This window comes from Scyliorhinus canicula, chromosome 9, assembly GCF_902713615.1.
Source record: "Scyliorhinus canicula chromosome 9, sScyCan1.1, whole genome shotgun sequence".
Taxonomy (NCBI): domain Eukaryota; kingdom Metazoa; phylum Chordata; class Chondrichthyes; order Carcharhiniformes; family Scyliorhinidae; genus Scyliorhinus; species Scyliorhinus canicula.
Window position 1 is genome coordinate 46,313,613 of NC_052154.1, and position 20,549 is coordinate 46,334,161.

Genomic DNA, 20,549 nt, shown 5'->3' on the forward strand with positions numbered 1-20,549 from the left:
CTCTCGACACCGACATGTCCGGCGGTGGATCTTCCGACTCTGACATGAAGATGCTGACCTCTGAGGATTCAGATGCTGATCAGCGATCTCCTGCCGATCATCCGCCACGGCGTTCTTACCACAGACGGTGTTCACCAGAAAGGTATACGCCGACCAATCCGGCGCATCAGCTACGCGATGATTTGCCGGGCGAAAAATAATCCAACATCCTCAATGTCCTCCGCCTCCTCCTCCTTCTTCGCCTCATCGGTCATGAGGACGTCTTTGGACTTGGGGGGTTGGGGGGGGGGGGGGGGGGAGGGAGGAGAAATATAATACCCTGTGCGGGGTTTACAGGGTGGGAATGATTATGTCCCCTGTGGTCCTTGCGGAGTACGAGCTCCCTGGTTGGGGTAGAGGATCTCTATTAACCTCTGAATGGAAGGCCGTCCAGTAAGGCATGGACTAAAACAGGAACCCGGTAGGGATCTACCAGGCAGTGTAAATATTGTGTGCAAATAAAACTACATTTCTTTATTTTACTCGTGTGGACTCCCTGTATCATAGAACATAGAACAGTACAGCACAGAACAGGCCCTTCGGCCCTCGATGTTGTGCCGAGCAATGATCACCCTACTTAAACCCACGTAACCCGTATACCCGTAACCCAACAATCCCCCCCATTAACCTTACACTACGGGCAATTTAGCATGGCCAATCCACCTAACCCGCACATCTTTGGACTGTGGGAGGAAACCGGAGCACCCGGAGGAAACCCACGCACACACGGGGAGGACGTGCAGACTCCACACAGACAGTGACCCAGCCGGGAATCGAACCTGGGACCCTGGAGCTGTGAAGCCTTGATGCTAACCACCATGCTACCGTGAGGCCCCAAAATATCCTTATTAAAGTTGTCAATTAGGATGACTATATCATCTAAATCAAATCAAGAAAAGTGCCTCTGGTTTAAAAAATGTTCACAGAGAATAAATACCAAAAGGAAACTTTTCCAAATAAAGATAGTTTATTTTCACTGTCAACCACATACTCCCTGTGGTGCCCACTGGTAGCAAAATACCCCAAGTAATGGGTAGGCACCACAGTGGGTACAGGGATCGCCATAGAACGGAGCCAGAGAGTCAGAGCCATGTGATGTGGGTGTTGCTGGCTGGGCCATTATTGCCCATTCTTATTTGCCCTTGAACTGAGTGCATTTAAGAGTTGTGGATCCAGAGTCACATGGAGGCCAGATAAAGACAAGGCCAGATTAGGGCAGCACGGTAGCACAAGTGGATTGCACTGTGGCTTCACAGCGCCAGGGTCCCAGGTTCGATTCCCTGCTGGGTCACTGTCTGTGTGGAGTTTGCACGTTCTCCCCGTGTCTGCGTGGGTTTCCTTCGGGTGCTCCGGTTTCCTCCCACAGTCCAAAGATGTGCAGGTTCGGTGGATTGGCCATGATAAATTGCCCTTAGTGTCCAAAAAAAAGGTTAGGAGGGGTTATTGGGTTATGGGGACAGAGTGGAAGTGAGGGCTTAGGTGGGTTGGTGCAGACTCGATGGGCCGAATGGCCTCCTTCTGCACTGTATGTTTTATGTAAAGATGGTATGTTTCCTTCCCCAAAGAGGACATTAGTGAACCAGGTGGGTCTTTATAACAATGGTTTCATTGTTCCAGATTTTTAGAAAATTGAATTCAAATTTCACCATTTGCTGTGGTGGGATTTGAACCCTGGGCCTCTGAATTGATAATACCAGCACTATACCATTATCTCTCCCACCTGACCATGACCACTTAGACCAGGCACAGGAGGAAGTCCTTGGACTCCAGACCAGGTGGTCAAAGATCAGCAGCAGGGGACTGAAGTGCAGCCACAGATTGAGAAGTAGAAGAGGGGCTGTTCCCCCTTACAATCGAGGTAAAGGTAAAACGCAAAGTAATCCAGGCCGTAGGTAGTCTGGGTGTGACCCGAATTCTCTGGGCAACACCGTGCATGTCTGGTTTCCAATGGAACATGGAGGATTTGTACTATGCAGATTTCATGCTTTCATTTTACTATTTTACCAATAAATTCACAATAAAGTTAAAGTTCACATACCAAAGAGGAGTATCGAAATCACCGGGTTAATGATAAGAATCTGTTACTCATCTGATCTTGACTAATTAGAAATGCAATTCGCCACATTTGGATTGCCATTGGCTAGTGGCTGGACCACTTTCCGTGTTATGGGTGTCTCCAAATATGGAAATTACCTGGGATTAGGGAAAGGGTCTCCAGCCAATCAACTGGCAGGGGACAATTCTGTTTCGCAACAAAGTCCATTTATGAATCGTTAAAGGTTCCAGATGATGGCTGCCGAATACCCAGGTATAGCCCGAACCAATAAAGCGCTTGTACAATTACTCCCAGCCATAGCAAATAGGAAGAACATTAACTAGCGAGGTAAGCAACAAGCTCTCAGTGACTTTCGGCAGCTGCTGGCGATGACATCAGGGGGCAGAGGCGAGCGGAATTCTCCTCACTGGAACAACGAGGAATCGGTGAAATTGAACCTCTCGCAGGATATGAGAGATGAGCGAATACAATTATTCATGAACTATTTCGATGCGAAAGGTAGGTTCTCAGCAGAATAGAACAAACTAACTGGTGTGTATTCTATACCAGGGGGGAAAGGGATGGAGCTATTCAATAGGTCAGAATTGCATTTTTGTGTCTCAAAAGGTTAATGCGCTTGTTATCGGGTGGTACTTTCCTCTTTCTGTGCCTTAATGCTGCACGCCTACAATTTGGGGTGGGCCTTTTAATCGAATTTACAGCGCTGAAGGAGGCCATTCTGCCCATAGGCCAGTCTGCATAGGCCCTTGGCAAGGGCACCCCAATTAAACCTACACCTCCACCCTACCCCATCTAACCTGTTTTTTGGACACTAAGGACAATTTAGCATAGCCAATCCACCTAACCTGCACATCTTTGGACTGTGGGAGGAATCTGGAGGAACCCACACAGACGCTGGGAGAATGTGCAGACTCTGCACAGACAGTGACCAAAGCTGTGAATTGAACCCTGGACGCTGGATTGTGAAGCAATTGTGCAAATCACTATGCTACCGTGCTGCCCTTTTTTCCTCAATGTTGAGCCATGAACGTTTTTACTTGGGTGTAATTCTCATAAGGTGTGTTATTTACAACTGAATCTATCCCCTACCTCCTAGGGGATAGGGGACAATGCTCACTAGGGTAGTTGGGAGAACAATCTTTGACCCACTTTTCACATTGACCATTCAATAATAATAATAATCTTTATTGTCACAAGTAGGCTTACATTAACATTGCAATGAAGTTACTGTGAAAAGCCCCTAGTTGCCACATTTCAGCGCCTGTTCGGGTACACTGAGGAATAATTCAGAATGTCCAAATTACCGAACAGCACCTCTTTTTGAGACTTGAGGGAGGAAACCCACGCAGACATGGAGAAAGTGCAGACTCCGCACAGACAGTGACCCAAGCTGGGAATCGATGCTGCTACCATGCTGCCCTTGCCCATATGGTAGCTGTTGTGTTAAAGTGTATAAAGATTAATTGATCCACTAAATAGATGACAATTAGAGCGAAGTGTGAATTTTTATTTATTAATTGAACAATTTAAGTACACTTGCTTTCATAATTATTCACAAACAATCTCTGGACAGGACTAAATGTTTGTTCCTCCATTGCAGCAAATGAGAAAATAAGAGAAATGGAACATTCTTTTGGAAAGCTAATCGATATGGTTGGGAGTGTCATGGCTGTTTACTTGTTAAAGATGCCAACAGCAATCAAACAAATGAAGCTGAAGGATTTCCATGGTAATTTATTTGCTTTGTATTTAGCATTAGGAAAATGAGGTGTGTTAAGAAAATGAGGCATATTAAGAACTGGCCTATTGTTCCCCAGCTCACTTTCCTCTGCTGCCCCGTGGCTCCTTCAATATCCAAAAGTATACCAATCTATCTTTAATATACTCCAATGAGCATGCATGGCTATGAATTTCAAAAAATTATAATCCTTTTAAGTGAAGGAATGTTTGTGACCTTTTTAGATTTAAGACTCCATAGTTGGGGTAAATGCCTGTGCTCCCTCAAGCCATTTAAGAACTTTGTTTCAATAAGGTTGCCCCTTTAATCTAGGGAAAATTAATCTAGCCTGCTCAACTCGTTGTCGATGGGCAATCTCTCTTGCCAGTAGTTGACACAGTGACCCTTCACTGCACTTCTTTCAAGGCAAGTATCTTTCAATCAGTAAGAAGACCGAAACTGTACACTCAATTCTGGCTTCAAACCCTTGAGATTGCACCAATTTATTCTCTTTTCTTTAAAGAAAAGTTAATACATAATCTACACCTAAAACAAATAATTTGGCTAAACCTGTTCCTGACAAGTGTCTCCCACCACCTCATTGAATCCTATTGGCATATCTTTCTATTCCTTTATCACTACTGTCCTAGTACTTTGTTCATGCATCTGTGCTGGTCCCCTCAACAGCCTGCAGTAACAGGTTTCACATTCTACATTCTGGCAATTCTCTGGATTTAAAAAGAAAACGCTCCTAAAATTTGTTGGTGACCTGCTTTTCTTGTGTCCCTAAAATCATAACAGTGCAGAAAGGAGGCCATTCAGCCCATCTAAGTTTGCACCAACCCTCTGAAAGAGCACCCTAACTAGGCCCAATCTACCGCACTATCCCTGTCACCCAATCTAATACTTTTTGAGGCAATTTAACCACATCTTTGAGTGATGTTCCTTTCTTTTCACCACACCCACCTAATAACCTGCCCACGGAGGAAGAATGGCTTACTTGGGTGAAGTGCTGACCATGGGTATGGAAGAGGGCATTAAAAACATTTATCAGCATCTTTTGGACCTGTATTCCTGGCAGGAGTGGCTCTAAGAGGAGAGTAGGGGAGAAAATTGGCAAATGTTGAGAAAAATGAATGGAATTGCAGAACATAATCCATCACATGGGCAAAGATGTCAGGAACTCTGATGTATTAAAAACAAATATAAATTATTTAGCCACTCTATGAATTATTTAGTCTCAACCTAATTACAAATGGGTGGGGATGTGGGGTGCAATCTCAATATTAATATAAAAAATCCTTAATCCCATAATGTAACTGAAATTGGCATGGTGCCATCAGAGTGAATTGTGACCCAAGTGATTGCATTTCCAGGTCTTTGTGTATCATGCTTTGCAACTCCTGCATTTTCACTTCAATCACAATTATATACCTTGTGCAATTACAGGGGGAACAGATCAAGTTACAACTGCTGCTGTGAAGGTGAGGAATTTATTTTCTGTGCAGAACTGGGTTGTTAGCACTCGTTATTTTAGCTCTCTGGAACATCATTCTCTTCTCATTTCATTTAAATTCATGATGTGGAGATGCTGCTGTTGGACTGGGGTGAGCACAGTAAGAAGTCTTACAACACCAGGTTCAAGTCCTAACAGGTTTGTTTAAAACACGAGCTTTCGGAGCACTGCTCCTTCCTCAGGTGAATTTGCCTCCGGATTCACTTGAGGAAGGAGCAGTGCTCCGAAAGCTCGTGTTTGAAACAAACCTGTCGGACTTGAACCTGGTGTTGTAAGACTTCTTACTGTGCTCATTTAAATTCAAGTTATACATTTTTTGTAATGGCAATGGTTTAATTCATGTAATAAAATTACTACTGTTTAGCTCTGGATACTTTGCCCTGGGTAGCTGGAAACATTTTGGAAGTTGTTTGGAAATCTTTCTCTTTGACAAGAACTGGGGTAAATAAGCACCCTGGAACAGATGTTTATGGGCTGGGTGAGCAAAATTTAATGAAGCATCCCAAAAGCACCACAGGCACATTTTACAAAGTATGACATTGGGCCACATGTAATTTTGGACCACATAACCAAAATGCTTTTAAAACCAGTGAAGTTGAGGTGGAGAGTTGTCGGGGAGGGAATTCCAGACCTTGGGGCTAAGCAACCGAAGGCATAGCCACCAATGATGGAGCAAATGTAACTGGAAATGCAGAAGAGGCCAGTGTAGATATGATGATTGTGTGGTTGGAGATTCAAGATGGCGTGGGGAAGTCCATAGTGGGGGAGCTGGCTTGGGTCACCAAACTTGGGTGGCAGAGGCACAGGCCTTGTTGAGACATGGGGGTGGAGTTTTGGATGACCCAAGTTTGTAGAGGGTAAAATTTGAATGCATTGGAGTAACAAAGCAAGGATGAGTGTTTTGACAGCAGATAAAGACAAAGAAAAAGTGGATACATTTTCTGAAGAATGGAACCGATAGCTTTTTGAAGTGGTATCCAAAATCCGTTTATAATCTCAGTGGTGGAGAGGGTGAAAAGCAGTGACTTTTGTGCAGGGTGTAGGTGGTCCTAATATTGTGATGGCCAGGAACAAAAGATTGGAAAGATGTGGACTGAGAAAGGTGAGTGATCTTGGTACATTTTCCTCAACTAACTACTCCGGTTGTATTATGTACAACTGACTGAACCCATTTATTCACATTCACAGGTTGATTACACAGAGGGAAGGGGAATGGCCACTCTTGTTAAGATAAGAAAAAAAAAAGGCAAGCTAATGTATTTGTGCAGTTGTTTTTTTTTAAGGCAAGTTAAATATGTGCAGTTGATTAAATGTGGATGATATAATTCTACTTCAGGCAAAGCTCCATTGGCTTCCAATTCTAAAATGGAACTTGCAGAATCAAAATGCAAAGCGAAGTTGACTACAGCAAAATATTGCACCATTCCAAAAGTAAGTTTTTAAGATCTAAATATTTTTTTGGATCCAATTGGCTTAGTAAATAAATGAGTTATACAGCAATACATTAAAAGTGAACATTTTGAAAATACATTTGTTTGCACACGACAAAATGCTGTTCATTCAGCAGCTGGAGTTGCTGCTGGTACATGTGCTATCCATGATCAAACCTTTATTTCAGGTATCTCAAACTAAGCCAAAACCAGGTTCTTTCCCCAACTGCAACAAAGAAATGCTCTTTACAAGGTAGTATTTCTAATCTCGAAAGTGGCATATTTGTTCACTGTTAGCATTTTGCTTTCTTCTGTTCAATGTATTTTTTTCCCCTTAAATATACACAGTGGTCCAGTATTGCGCAGCATGAAGTCTTCAAGTCAAGGAGCTGCATCAACAAAGTCATCCGTTGGTGACAAAAAGTAAATGTTTTTTTGCCAGCTACTACAATATTTGTTTTAATGAAAGTGTGCTGCCAAGCCATATTCTCTGATTGGCCAGAATTGTAAATAATGCTCTGTTTGACACATCATCTGACTCTTGTAAATTGACATTTAACACTCTCTTCCTTAATTATTTCAAGGAGTCTAAGCATTCCTTCCCACTGAATGCTGCCATAGGGTATACCTCCTTTATACCCTTTATTTCTTCTACATGCTGTCCCTAATGAATCATCTGAAATGACATCAAGTCAAAATGCCGTTTGGGTACAACGTTTGGGAATGGTGAAGAGAATATAAAATCTGGTTTCTTTCCCTGCCCCAGATAGCATTGACTCCCTCATTTGGATTCTTGGCATGGAGTGTGAATTTTCCTGGCTATATGACCCAGCTCCTGAGCTGCCTTCCTTTCTTTCCCTCCCCTATATCTTTTTGTTGTGACGGGCATTTCATTTCCACCTTCATTCACTAATTTTTATATTTTGGACACTTTTTAGGTTCCACTGTACATTAACATTCTGTTAATTTGCAATTGGGGAAACTATTAGACTATATGTATGTCCATACTAAGAATATCAAAGGCAACGGCTAAATCTAAAGCTATGGTTGGGCAAATTCCCAAGTTCTGTGCCTGCCTCCATTGATTCTAAACTGACTGCTTGTTTTTAGATCTGGACGAAAAGTACAGAAATGTTCATATCCTTCAGCATCTGTGGATAAGATGCTGCCTTTCATTAAGATACCGTTGGCTGATGGGCAGGTAAGTAAACCACCTCCAGGGCTAAGATTCAAATGCAGTGCAAGTTTTTAAAATTGAAGACTATCTGTTCCTTCATAGCTTCCTTTTGGCATCATGTTTCCCAAATCTCCATTGATGGCCCTCTACCTCCTAAAATATCTTGTACTTTATCCCACTTAACTTGTATTTTTGAATTCCAATTCAGCAGACTGATTTAAATAGCATTTCACTTCCTGCTATCACTTTTTGCTATAAATGGCTCTAATCGTGTCCAGCCTGGGGTGCCCAGCCTGGGGTGCCCAGAGCCACAAATGATACTAATTTATTTCATAAATTCAATTTTGCCTATGCTCCCGTGTATTGGCCTATTATTTACCAATCTATCTGTGCCCTATTCTCCGCAAAATCTTGTTGTTTAGGCTATAGCTCTTTTCACAACTTGCTACCTCTTGGCAGCAACATTTGAAATTGTACCATCAGTTTCCTCATGTTTGGTGGCACCCAGTTCTACCTGAGCGCCACCTTCCTTCAACTTGCCTGCACTGTCTAAGAATAATCAGACTGCTTGACCCACTTCCAGTACTGGACATGTGCAACTGGAAGGCTGAAGCCCTTTGTGTTTTTTTTTTTGTTGCTACTCCAACAAACTGGCTACTAACTGTCTAAACCAAACTATGGTTTCATATTTCAGCCTTCATGATGATGAAGTGGAGATGCCGGCGTTGGACTGGGGTGAGCACAGTAAGAAGTCTGACAACACCAGGTTAAAGTCCAACAAACCTGTTGGACTTTAACCTGGTATTGTAAGACTTCTTACTGTACCATCATCATGAAGGCTGCCTATTTCCATAGCAACACCCAATTCCATTCCTGGCTCAAATTATTCATCCATGTGTTTTGGTACCTTTTTAGACTGGATGTTTCCAAGCACTCCTGGCTGTTCTTTCTCATTTCATTCCCCTGCTGCCCAATAAACTGGGTTAGCCAAAATGGCTGTCTGTAATCCAGTGTTCACCTATTTGCCCCAATGCTTTCTGATCTATATTGGTTCCCCCTTGATCAAACCTTGATTGTTCTCCACATTTGTTTTCAGGTCCTCCGTAACTTGTCCCTCTAATCTCCTCCACCCGCATAACCCTCTTAAGTCTTCACTCTTAATTCCAACCTCCCTTGAGCATCCCTCATTTTTAATTGCACCACCACTGGTAACATCTTCAATTGACTTTCGCCTCTAAATCTCTCCACCTCTCCTTTTTAAGGCACTCTTTAAAACTTAGCTCTTTGACTGACTTTGCTGCTACACTCTATGAAGCAACTTGCTGTCTTATGGCCGATTGTGATTGTTCTGTATGCCATGGCTAACCCACCTCTTCCTACATTCTTCATTTGATTACCATCATCCTCTAATTTAATTATCCATTTTTGCTTTGCATTCTAGATTCTCCACATTTTCATCAAATAAACAACACCATAACCAGCCCCCTCCATATACAATCCAATACATCCATTTGTGCAGGTAAAAGTTGACTAAACTGAAACGGTAAACACTACCCTCAGCATTCAATGGCAACAAGTTCCCAAAAGTATGTAAAAACAGTCCCCATGAATTGTGGATCCCCCTCAGCTCAAATTTCGCCTTCAAGGATCAGAAATTCCAGTAGGTTCCCCTCGCCAAGCCGAAGCACAGGGTGGAGAAGCTGACCTCTACCTCAACAGGACCCGCCTCCGGGCAATTAGTGAGACGAAGGCTAAGACATCTGCCCCCACACCTGCCTGCAACTTCGGATGTTCCAACACCCTGAAAATGGCCTCTAAAGTACTCGGTTCCAAGTCCACATGTAGTTTCCCTGGGATGATACTAAAGACCTCTCTCCAGCTTCGACAGGACCAAAACATATGTATGCAGTTTGCGGAGCCCCTCCCACAATGCTCATATACGACCTCCACTCCCTCAGTCGGCTCATCCTTGTCCACATGTGGTGTGCCCTACAACCTTCAGCTGTATCATCCCCAACAACCCCTCGAGGTTGAGGCGTCCATGCTTCGTAGCACCTTGCACCTCAAACCTTCTTCCATTACCCCCCCCCCCCCCCCAATTCTTAATCTCTTCCATATACACCCTATCCTCCTCCAGAATATTTGCATAAATTGTGCCCCCCCCCCCTGCTGTCAGTACCGGTGGGGCGGTGTTATCGGGAAGCTCAGGACCTCCTTCCTTTCAAAATCTTGGAAATGCAGGTACTGAAACCCTTTCGCTTGGCAAGGACAGGTCTTTTAATACCTGATTTTTCTTCCTCCCCCCTCCTCCCAGCTCTGAAAGATCCAGCTCCCAAATAAGCAGTGCCTCCAAATCTTCAAAGTTGCCATCACCACTGGACACTCTGTGTACTTGCCCGGGGCCATTGGAAGAGAAGCGGTGCCGTACCAGCACCCTCAAACCTCCACCCCAGATAAACAAGGCCAACTTGTTACCTTCCGGGGGGGGGGGGGGGGGGGGGAGAAGAGAGAAAGTGCCTGCAACCAAGCCGTCAGTATCTTTGGTGCCTACATTCAGTAATGATATGGGCCTATACGACCCACACTCCATCGGGTCCTTGTCTTTCTTTAACAACAGGGAGATTGAAGCTTGTCTCAAAGTTTGCAGTATTACCCCCTTCCTCATCGCCACCTCAAACATCTCCACCATCAGCAGCACCAATTTGTCTTTGAACTTCTTGTCATACTCCACTGGGAACCCATCTGGCCCCATCACCTTCCCAATTGCCTCTTTTACCTCTTGTCCCCCCCCCCCCCCCCCCCCCTCCGATCTGGCCTTATCTTCCTCCCGCAACCTCTGATACTCCAAGCTGTCCAGGAACACACTCATCCCTCATTCCTATACAACTTTTCATAGAATTCCTCAACACCTTCATTAATCTGCTCCGGAGCCAAAATGTCCCTGTCCTATCACGCAGCTGGACAATTTCTCCCACTGCCACCTCCCTCTGAAGTTGGCCTGCCTTCTCCTCGTATTCATAAACCACTCTCCTCGTCTGCCTCAGTTGGTATACCACCTTCCCTGTAGACAACCAGTGAAATCTAGCCTGTATTCCTTCCTTCTGCCCTAAAGGAACGGATCTGCATTCTTCCTCCCCCCCCCCCCCCCCCCCCCTCCCCATCTGTCTATCTCCAGCATCTCCTCTATCGGCCTCCTTATCTCGTGTTTCCCCCACTAATCCCTCCAATCTGGCCCCATCTTCCTCCTCCAGCCTCGGATACTCCAAACTGTACAGGAACTCTCTCTTTATCCATCTTGGCCTTAAATGATATCACCACCCCCCTCACTACTGCCTTCATGGCCTCCCATCCCACCACCTGTGATACTTCTCCTATACAGTTAATCCTACGTACTCCTCGATCACTTTCCTGATTTTCTCAGAAGCTTCGGGCCCCAACAACTCCATGCCCATTCTCCACCCAGGCCTCTGAGCTACTCCCTTTCTCCAGGACCACATCCACCAAGTGTGATGCATGGTCTAAAATTGCTATTGCCAAATACTCTAATCCCAGCCATCAACGCCTTCCCAACGATGAAAAAGTCTAATCCTCAAAATTACTTTGTGGACCAGAGAGACTAGAACCTCCACAGCCTGGTCCTCCCATGTCCCTCATGAGCATGACCAGTGCCTTCAGTTTGCCCCCCTCCCCCGACTGGGCAAGCAAGCATGGCTGCGACCTGTCCATCCTGTTTATGCACCATTTTCCAATCCCAACCCACTATTAGCTTGTGAGTCCCAAGTCCGGGATGGCTCCTAGCAACTCACAAACCCTGCAACATCCAGATAGAGCCATTCACACTTTGCAAATGCCACCAACCACTCCTCCACTGCACCTGTTACTATCACATGTCTACACCCGCTGGTCTGCCATCACCTTCTCCATCTGGAACCTTGCCCACCAACACCCCTGAGCCCTACTGTCAAACCCTGAATGAAATACTTGGCTCGCCCAGCCCTTCCTGAGCCTCACCTGGTCTTTCACCTTCAGGTGACTCTCTTGTAACATGGTAACATCGGCCTTTAAGCTTTTTAGATGTGTAAATACCCTTGATTTCTTTCACTGATCCCCAAACCCCCCTCATTCCACATTACTATTCTTACTGGGGGTCTCGCCACCCTCCTATACAAAATCATCATAACACTGGGCCCTGCCCACTGGATCTGGCCCACCCTGGCCCTTTGTTGCTATTGAACCCCACCTCTCCACTTTTCACACCTCCCAGGCTCCGATGACCATGGCTCCTATCCCCACCACACTCCTGCTCACTAGCCAACTTAAGCTTGCTAGTGTGGAGGCACCTGCCCAACCCGCTGCTCCACCCCCTTAAGCTTCACCCTGCTCCCACACCTCGGTCGATGTCTTTGACACCACTATCACCTCCATTTGTTTAGCAAACTGTTTTTCAAATTTTCATCTTTTTCTGCTGTGAATGGCATGACCCCACACAGCGGATGTGCGACTTCCTCCTACATGTCGCCACCGGAAGTCCCTAATTATCCCTTTTATCGATCTCTTCCTATATAAGAGAATGAGCAGTCCAGGCTGATTACCTGAGACACAACTGCCCACACCTACCAACCTGGTGGTGGGTGAGATTTAACCCACCCCACATTAAACTTGATTAATCTCTCTGGATAACTGCATCCAGTACAAGACTTTGATTCATTTTTTAAAAATGGTCATGTTGAGATGACCCCCCCCCCACCCCCATTCTTTTAACCACAAATGTTCACATTTTCCATTGCTAACAAATGTAATTTTCCACCTCGCCACTGGTCATTGTGCTCCCAAACCATTTTACCAATTATTTTCTTACCTTGAAGTAGTTTTTCTATTCTTGTGATTATTTCTCATTGAACGGAGCCTGTTCTTGACCACTCCTGAATATACTTTGCAATTATAGACAAAGTCCATTCTTCACCACTTTACCACAGTATTTTGCTTTAAGTGAATCTGAACTATGAGCTCCCTCTAGTATCAGGCATTTTCAAGTGGCTGAATTCTGAAGATAGCTTGTCTTCCAAGCTGCACATTTGTGTTAACCCACTTCACCATCTGGTCAACTTCAGTAATTACAAAATGCGGCTCCTCAAACTTTCATCTCTGCTCACCCTTCCTAGTTTTCCATTAGCATTCTCACAAAGTTCCACAAAATACTAAATTTATCTGTGCTGCCATTCGTGTACCATAGAACCATTGAGTTCCTACAGTGCAAAAGTATGCCATTTGGCTCATCTGTGCCAACCCTCTGAAAGAATGTGCTACCCCACTCCCCTGCCATAACCCCACCCACTGCACACCTTTGGGCACTTAAAAGTGGCAATTTATCATGGCCAATCCACTGAACCTGCACATCTGTGCACTGGTAGGTAACCCGAGGAAACTCGCGCAGACGTGGGGAGAAAGGGCAAACTCTCCACAGTCGGCAAAGGCTGGAATTGAACCAGGGTCCCTGGTGTTGTGAGGCAGCAGTGATAACCACTGCTGCTGTGTTTTCTTGAGTTTGGCTTAAGATTGGCCAAATTCTTGTCAGTCTTCAGCTAATTTGAAGTTCTTCCTGCCAAAGCAATTTTAACTTGTTTTCCCTTTTTGTTTTTCACTCGGTTGCTCCGTTGGTCTTTTTGAATTGGGAACCTGATTTGTACCTGCAGTCCCTTGGTGACTGATTTCACTGATTTATGGAGCGTAGCTATTTACATGATGTGTTTTTGTTCTGCATGCTCCCATCCCACAAGTAGATGCATTTACAAGTCCCAAGTCACCATTTTGTATTCCTTTTTTTAATAGCAATGCAAAGTCTTTTTTTTTAATGAGACGTAGCTAGTGATCTGTTCTGTAACCCTTAAGACCTGTTCTGTAAATTCATCTTTCACTTTTCAAAGTCGCTATTAACTTTAAGCTTTTTCATAGTGGGATTTGCGCTCAATTGTGATTGTCTTATTTAGGCAATCAGTGCAGTTGGTGAAGAAGTAAACAATATTGATGTGCAGTTGCTTGATCTACATGCTCTTCAAGGTATTCAGTTGTTAGTGGTAAGTTTCTTTATCATTAGAGTTATTTGTGAAGTTTAATATCTATCTAAATGCTCTAGAAGATGCAGTGAAGAGTCAAGTCTTTCACTGCAGGCTGACTGCTCTTAAGAACTTTGGTGAGGTTACAAGGTATAATCAATAGCACAGTACTAGTCCTGCAGAATAATTCCTGCTTCATCCCATCTGACATCGTCAGCAATTTTGTGGATGGAAGTCATTACCCTTCCTACTTGCCAAATATCCAACAAGGACTTTTATTTCTCAAGAAGAGGTCCGGTTTGATGGATCAGCTGGTCCCTATCAGTCCTGCTGAATCTAATATTTGTGCTCTTTGCCAGAAACCTCTTCCAGAAGAGGCAAAAATGAATCCCTTAGTAAGTTGTAGCAGAGGTTTGGAGGTGCTTTCCAACATTCAACCTGCCTGTTTGTAACCATATTGGCTGCACCCAAGAACTCATCGAGTTGCTCTTAGAAATTTGCAGAAAATGTGTACCTACTTCATAAAATTACCAACCTCTTCCAAAAAGGTTTATAACTCCCTGAACAGGAAGCTGCCTGACATCTAATCTAGTACTATGTTTGCATAATTAATAAATGTCCAATGTAAGCTTCGTCCCCAGCTGCCACGTTCAGTACCCAGGAAGGGGTATTTGAACTTTCTCCTAATGAACTGTTTTTCTCTCAACAGACCCAACTAACAGCTTTATGTGAAAAGGCCAAAAATAGTGCAAAACATGCCAACAGTCTATGAAAAAATCCTGTGGAGATTTTGATTTTCGTAGCTTGTTTTTTTTTAATATACCTACATTAAAGTCTGTTCAAAACGTTTAACAAAAAAACTTGCATTTGTCATTTGCATTTTGTTTGTTTAGGAACCTGGGGCGGGATTCTCCCCTACCCGGCGGGGCGCGGGGTCCTGGCGTAGCCAAGTGGCGCCAACCACTCCGGCGTCGGGCCTCCCCAAAGGTGCGAATTCTCCGCACCTTTGGGGGCCAAGCCCTCACATTGAGGGGCTAGGCCTGTGCTGCAGTGGTTGGCACCGTGCCAAAACTGGCGCCAGGGCTGGCCGAAAGGCATTCGTGCATGTGCCGCTGACGTCGCCACCGGTGCATGCACGCTGAGGGATTCTCTTCCGCGTCCGCCATGGAGGCCGTGGCTGCGGCGGAAGGGAAAGAGTGCCCCACGGCACTGGCCCGCCCGCTGATCGGTGGGCCCCGATCGTGGGCCTGGCCACCGTGGGGGCACTCCCCGGGGTCCAATCGCCCCACACCCCCCCCCCCCCCCCCCCCCGGGGGCCCACTCGCGCCACCGATCCCGCCACCACCAGAGGTGGTTCAAACCTCGGTGGCGGGAGAGGCCTCCCAGCGGTGGGACTTCGGCCCATTGCGGGCCGGAGAATCGCCGCAGGGGGCTCACCGCTCGGTGCGGCGCGTTTCCCACCCCTGCCAATTCCGGGTGGCGGAGAATTTCTGCCACGGCAGGGGTGGGATTTTTGGCGGCCCTGGGCGATTCTCTGACCCTGCTGGGGGTTCAGAGAATTTCACCCTTTGGAACAGAAGTATGCAATTCAGCCATTCGAGCCTGCTCTGCCATTCAATCATATCATGGCTGATCTCGTCCTGGTCTCAAATCCACCTCCCCAAGCTGTTCCCCACAGCCCTTTTTTTGAGCAGTTTTTTATCCTGACCAAATGTGTCCACACGCTTACCTTATCAAACCTTTCTAGAATTCTGTCATTTTCCATGAGGTTCTCAGCATAGTACCATGCCAACACGTTCAAAAAGATCTTCATGGGAAACTAAATTTGATACCCAAAACATTTTGGGACACATGATCAAACTTGGCCAAGGTGTTGCATTGAGGTTGTTGAATGAGATGAGAAAGTATTTTGGGTAACGGTGATCACCAAAATGTTACAGTTGCCTATGGAAAAGAACATGACACAATCCAGAGTTGGAAGAGGGCAAATTTAATAGATTGAGAACAGGTTCATCCAGGTGAATTAGAATCCAAGATTGGCAGGCAAAATTGTCAGCTCCCTCTAAAGGGAGTAGTTAAGATATTTTTCCACAGGTGTGTTGGTGGGAAACACAACACCATCTTAGAGTGGCTGGCAGGAGTCCCACACCAGGGAGGTGTGGAGATACTCATTTTAAAAACATTTATTCAGCAAATTTTAAACATTTTCACTCTAACCCATCCCCCTCCCTCAGCAGTCAACGGCAACCAACTCCCAAATGCATGATGAACAAACCCCAATTGTAGAACCCTTCCTTCAGCCCCCCCCCCCCCCAATCCCACACCCCCAGCTCAAACTTCACTTTTTCCAGGATCAGAAACTCTAGCATGACCCCTGCCACACTGGGGCACAGGGTGGGGAAGCTGACCTCCACCACAAGACCCACCTATGAACGATCAGTGAGGTGGAGGCTAAGACATCTGCCCCCGCATCCGCTTGCAGCTTGGGCAGCTCCAACACCCAGAATATGCCTTCTAGGGGACTGGGTGCCACATCTACATTTAAAACCTCTGTGATTGTACTAAACACTGTCCTCCAAAACCTTTCCAGCTTTGGGCAGGCGCAAAACATGTGAACATGGTTTTCACGGCCCCTCCCACATCACTTGCAGACATCCTCCATCGAATAGCTGGCTCATCCTTAATTGTGTGAGATGTACACCACTGTCAGCCCTATCAGCCCCAATCTCTCACAAGTCAACCCTCCACAGCACCTTGCACCACAGTCCCTCAGCACCACAGACTATGTGCATGGCATGGGAATGATGGCATTTTACAACCGAATAAAGGACACAGACCAGCCACGATCCTCCATCTGGTGAGGGGTTATCAGGCACACAGCACAGAGCCCCTGGCTCTCGCTGCGGATATGGCCGGAGAATTGCCAGGTCTGTGGCCGTGCACAGCGGCGGCCTGCAGTGCTCTGCAACATGGCACCGGCTATGCCTGGACCTGGCCTGCCAGTGTGCCCCACTTTGGCCAGGCTTGCCACCCCCAGACCACCATCCCTGCCAAAGCCTAACCCCCCCCCCCCCCCCCCCCCCCCCAGACTGTGGCGGTGCTCTGCCACGTGCCCCACTTCAATAACCCAGTCCTGAAAAAAAGTGCAAAACCGCACCCCCAGAAAAAAAACAAACCCAAAGCCCAAAACACTTGTAATCAATTGCAAACAAAAGTAAACGACACTCCCCAGTTCAAAAAACAAGGGAGTTCTGGGGATGGGTTGCTCTTTCCAAGGGCTGGTGCCAGACTCAATGGGCCAATGGCCTCCTTCTGCACTGTCAATTCTATGAACCCCGCCCACCCCATCAAGGAGCAAAAAAGAGGTGGAGGCAAAGCACAGTCCCCATCCCCTCAATCCAAGTCCCATCTCTCATTTTAGTCCCAGTCCTTAGGCCTTCACGAACACCTCCACTTTCTCATTAAAAACAATCCCTCGAGTTGGGTGTCACTCTCAACCAGCCCCCACTATATTTCCTGTCGCCAAACTCACCAACCCACTCGATGACAGACCTTTGCTCGCCCCCTTTTTTCCAGTGCCCTACTTCTGGGTCTTTGACATCTCGTACCTTCCCACATCAGCTCACTCAAAAACTGCCCCTGAAACTGGGCATTAAAGTCCAAAAGCAAGAGCCTCGAGCAGGAGCCACCTAACGTCTGACCTCCACCTACATGCTGTCGCTGGAAGTACTAGCAGGGGTAGAGATTTTCAAAGTGGGAAGAGAGGATCCGGGGTGCTGATGGGACATCAGAGAGGAAGGGAGCACTCTGGGGGCGAGGGCCTGATGTGTAAATGGGGCTCTTGGGGATGTAACATGATGATCTGCAAGAACAAACTTCATGCCTGAACAGGGTGATCTGTAAAATCTCTCCTCGTCCTCTTCCCTCTTCCCATCAGACAATTGAGGCCAGGGTGAGAAACAGCACTTAAAGGGCTTCAATTAACACAGAAGCAGGTGGGCCTCAACCAACCACATACAATTGTGAAGAGGCTAGGAGGGCCATACTGGGAATGTTGAGGATCTCTCCTGCCTTCAAATCCACTGGCAGGGGGTCATAACATTTTGCCCTATGATTCTGAGAGATCGCAATAATTACAGTGCCATCCATTGTTTTTGCATCAGCTGTTCAAATGAGCAATTCACCTCGTGCCATTCTCCTCACTGCAATGTTGCATATTCTTCCTCTGCAAACAAGTCACATTCCCTTTCAAATGCTTCAATCGAACCTGCCTCCATGCCACTCAGGCAGTGCATTCCAGATCCTAGCCACTCACTAATTTAAGTAACATTTTCTCATCGCTTTTGTTGCTTAAATCGCTTTAAACCTGTGTCCTCTTGCTCTCGATCCTATCCCATCAACTCTGTCCAAACCCCTCATGATTTTTAATACCTCAAATCGTCTTTTCCTCAATGAAAATCATTTGCTTCATACCTGAAGTTCCTCCTGCCTGGAGTCATTCTTGTGAATCAGTTCTGCACTCCCTCAATGCCTTCATATCCTAAAGTGCGACACCCAAAACTACATGCAAGACCAATGCCCTATACAAGTTCAACATAATTTTGTTTTTATGTCCAGTAAGGATTAGCTAAGGACTCTGTATGCTTTTACTGCTCTTTTGACCTGTTTTGCCACCTTCAATGACTTCAGTGCACATGTACAGCCAGGTGCCTCTGCTCCTGCGCCCATTGAGTTGTATCCTTTATTTCATGTTGTACCTCCATGTTTTTCATACCAAATGAATCGCTTCACATTGAACTTCATCTGCCACCTGCCGTCCCATTTCATCAACGTCTATGTCCTTTCCACAGTAACCTCCTCAATTAACAATGCTTCCAAGTTTTGTATCCTTGGCAAATTTTGAAATTGTGTCCTGTACCCCAACGTCGAGGTAATTATTACATCTCTGGAAAAGCAAGGGGCCTAACACAGCCACACTACAAGCTTCCATTAACCATTAATCACTGTTTCCTGTCACTGTCAATTTTGTATCCATGTTGCTTTCCCTTTTTATTCCATGAGCTATGACTTTGCCCACAAGTCTGTTATGAGATGGAGGTTTGGGAGGGAATTCCAGTGCTCATGACATAGGTAGTTGAAGGCACAGGATTTTCTCCCAAAGCTTTGATGCACAAGGCTAGAATTGGAGAAATGCAGGGTTGGAGGTTAGACATGGGGAGGGGTAAGGGTTATGGAAAAATTTGAAAATAAGAATTTTAGCCTAGGTCACCAAGCACAAGGAATGATGGGTGAAAAGGACTTGTGCAGGAAGTTAGAGTACGGGCAATAGATGAATAGAGGATAAAATAACTCACTACTACACTGTTGCTGAATTGCCTGAAGTTTTATTGTGTGCAGTTTGTTTAGTCTTAGCTTTTCTGACCTCCCTGAGAGGTTTCTTTCAAATGATTTTTTCCAATAGGTTCAGTAGAAGTCCCTTGTAAGACCAGCAAAGTCTGCATCACAGCAAGGGATAACTTTTAAGCTGTAAACTCCATAACATTTTAATGGCAAGTTATATTTAGATTTTAATCTTCATTATTTTTGAAATTTCTTTGTATGAGATACACACAATGTAAAACTCTCTTCCTGTCATGTTGACCTCTTGAATAATTCCTGGACCCACAGCAAACAATGAAGGGTGTGAGATGAAGTTAAAAAAGAGAATAAGAAAGTAGATTTTAATTATCCAATAAAGAAAAGAATGGGAATGTTTGGAATTGATAAGCCAGTAATTTTAAAAGGAAAGAATTGGGCAGTTGGTGAGAATTAAATCACTGAGTTATATATTCTATTTTGAATGCTTATCCACAGAACGGGATAACACATTTCCACACTTCTACTTCGTATGCTGAGCATAATAAGAGTTTTGCCCTAGAGATGTTCTTGGATTCACAATCTCATAACTAGAAGTCACCAAATGAAGCTACAGATTGTCTTTAACAAAAATCCAGTTAAACAAAATGATCATGAATTGTAACATACAATTGCGCCTTATTTCATATTACAGGTCTGGAGGCATATACTCAAGAGAGGAAGCACAGCTTCAGGCTAACAATTATTTGTACAATTATGTGAGCAGCTATAGCTTTCACAGTTGTAACATTTCCCTACTGTTAAAGGGGAATGGAACTCCTGAACTTATTTACCCTTCTGTCTGATTTAATTTTCAGAGGACTGTCCACAAACCAGTCACCCACCAGCTGAAGACTTAACATTGATTTTTAAACCAGGAACATACAATTTTACTGTAAAGGCCGATCACTACTTCACCTTGCTATTTCATGCACACCACATAGACATACACAATGCAGCAAAAAAAAAAAAAAAGGATTTGTGCAATCCCTTTGGATCAAAAGAACAGCAGTGGAGATAGCTTTGGTAATGCTGGTAGCTGTGGAAGGTCTGTTTTCTATCCCATGTGAATTTGGAATAGGTTTCAAGCCTTATGCGTCTGTAAAGGCCACATGTCACAGTCTGCTTTTTGCAGTGATGTTTCTTCTGTTGACTGCTGGAAAGCAG

At 45.2% G+C, this 20,549-nt stretch overlaps 1 protein-coding gene across 3 annotated transcripts; it reads left to right on the top strand.

Annotated features, from left to right (window-relative positions):
• Positions 1-9: 9 nt before the first annotated feature.
• On the top strand, positions 10-14,848 carry LOC119971288 (borealin-2-like). 3 transcript variants are annotated; one of them, XM_038806648.1, is made up of 10 exons: positions 10-142; positions 3,696-3,824; positions 5,262-5,296; positions 6,517-6,574; positions 6,665-6,759; positions 6,947-7,011; positions 7,107-7,181; positions 7,869-7,959; positions 13,923-14,009; positions 14,698-14,848. In XM_038806648.1, exons 1-10 carry the CDS (start codon positions 73-75, stop codon positions 14,758-14,760), a joined length of 768 nt encoding a protein of 255 aa, XP_038662576.1. In that variant the 5' UTR covers positions 10-72; the 3' UTR covers positions 14,761-14,848. The 3 variants fall into 3 exon arrangements, with proteins under 3 accessions (XP_038662576.1, XP_038662577.1, XP_038662575.1); XM_038806649.1 differs by lacking the exon at positions 10-142 and adding an exon at positions 1,569-1,897; XM_038806647.1 differs by lacking the exon at positions 10-142 and adding an exon at positions 2,126-2,593.
• The last annotated feature ends 5,701 nt before the right edge of the window (positions 14,849-20,549 follow it).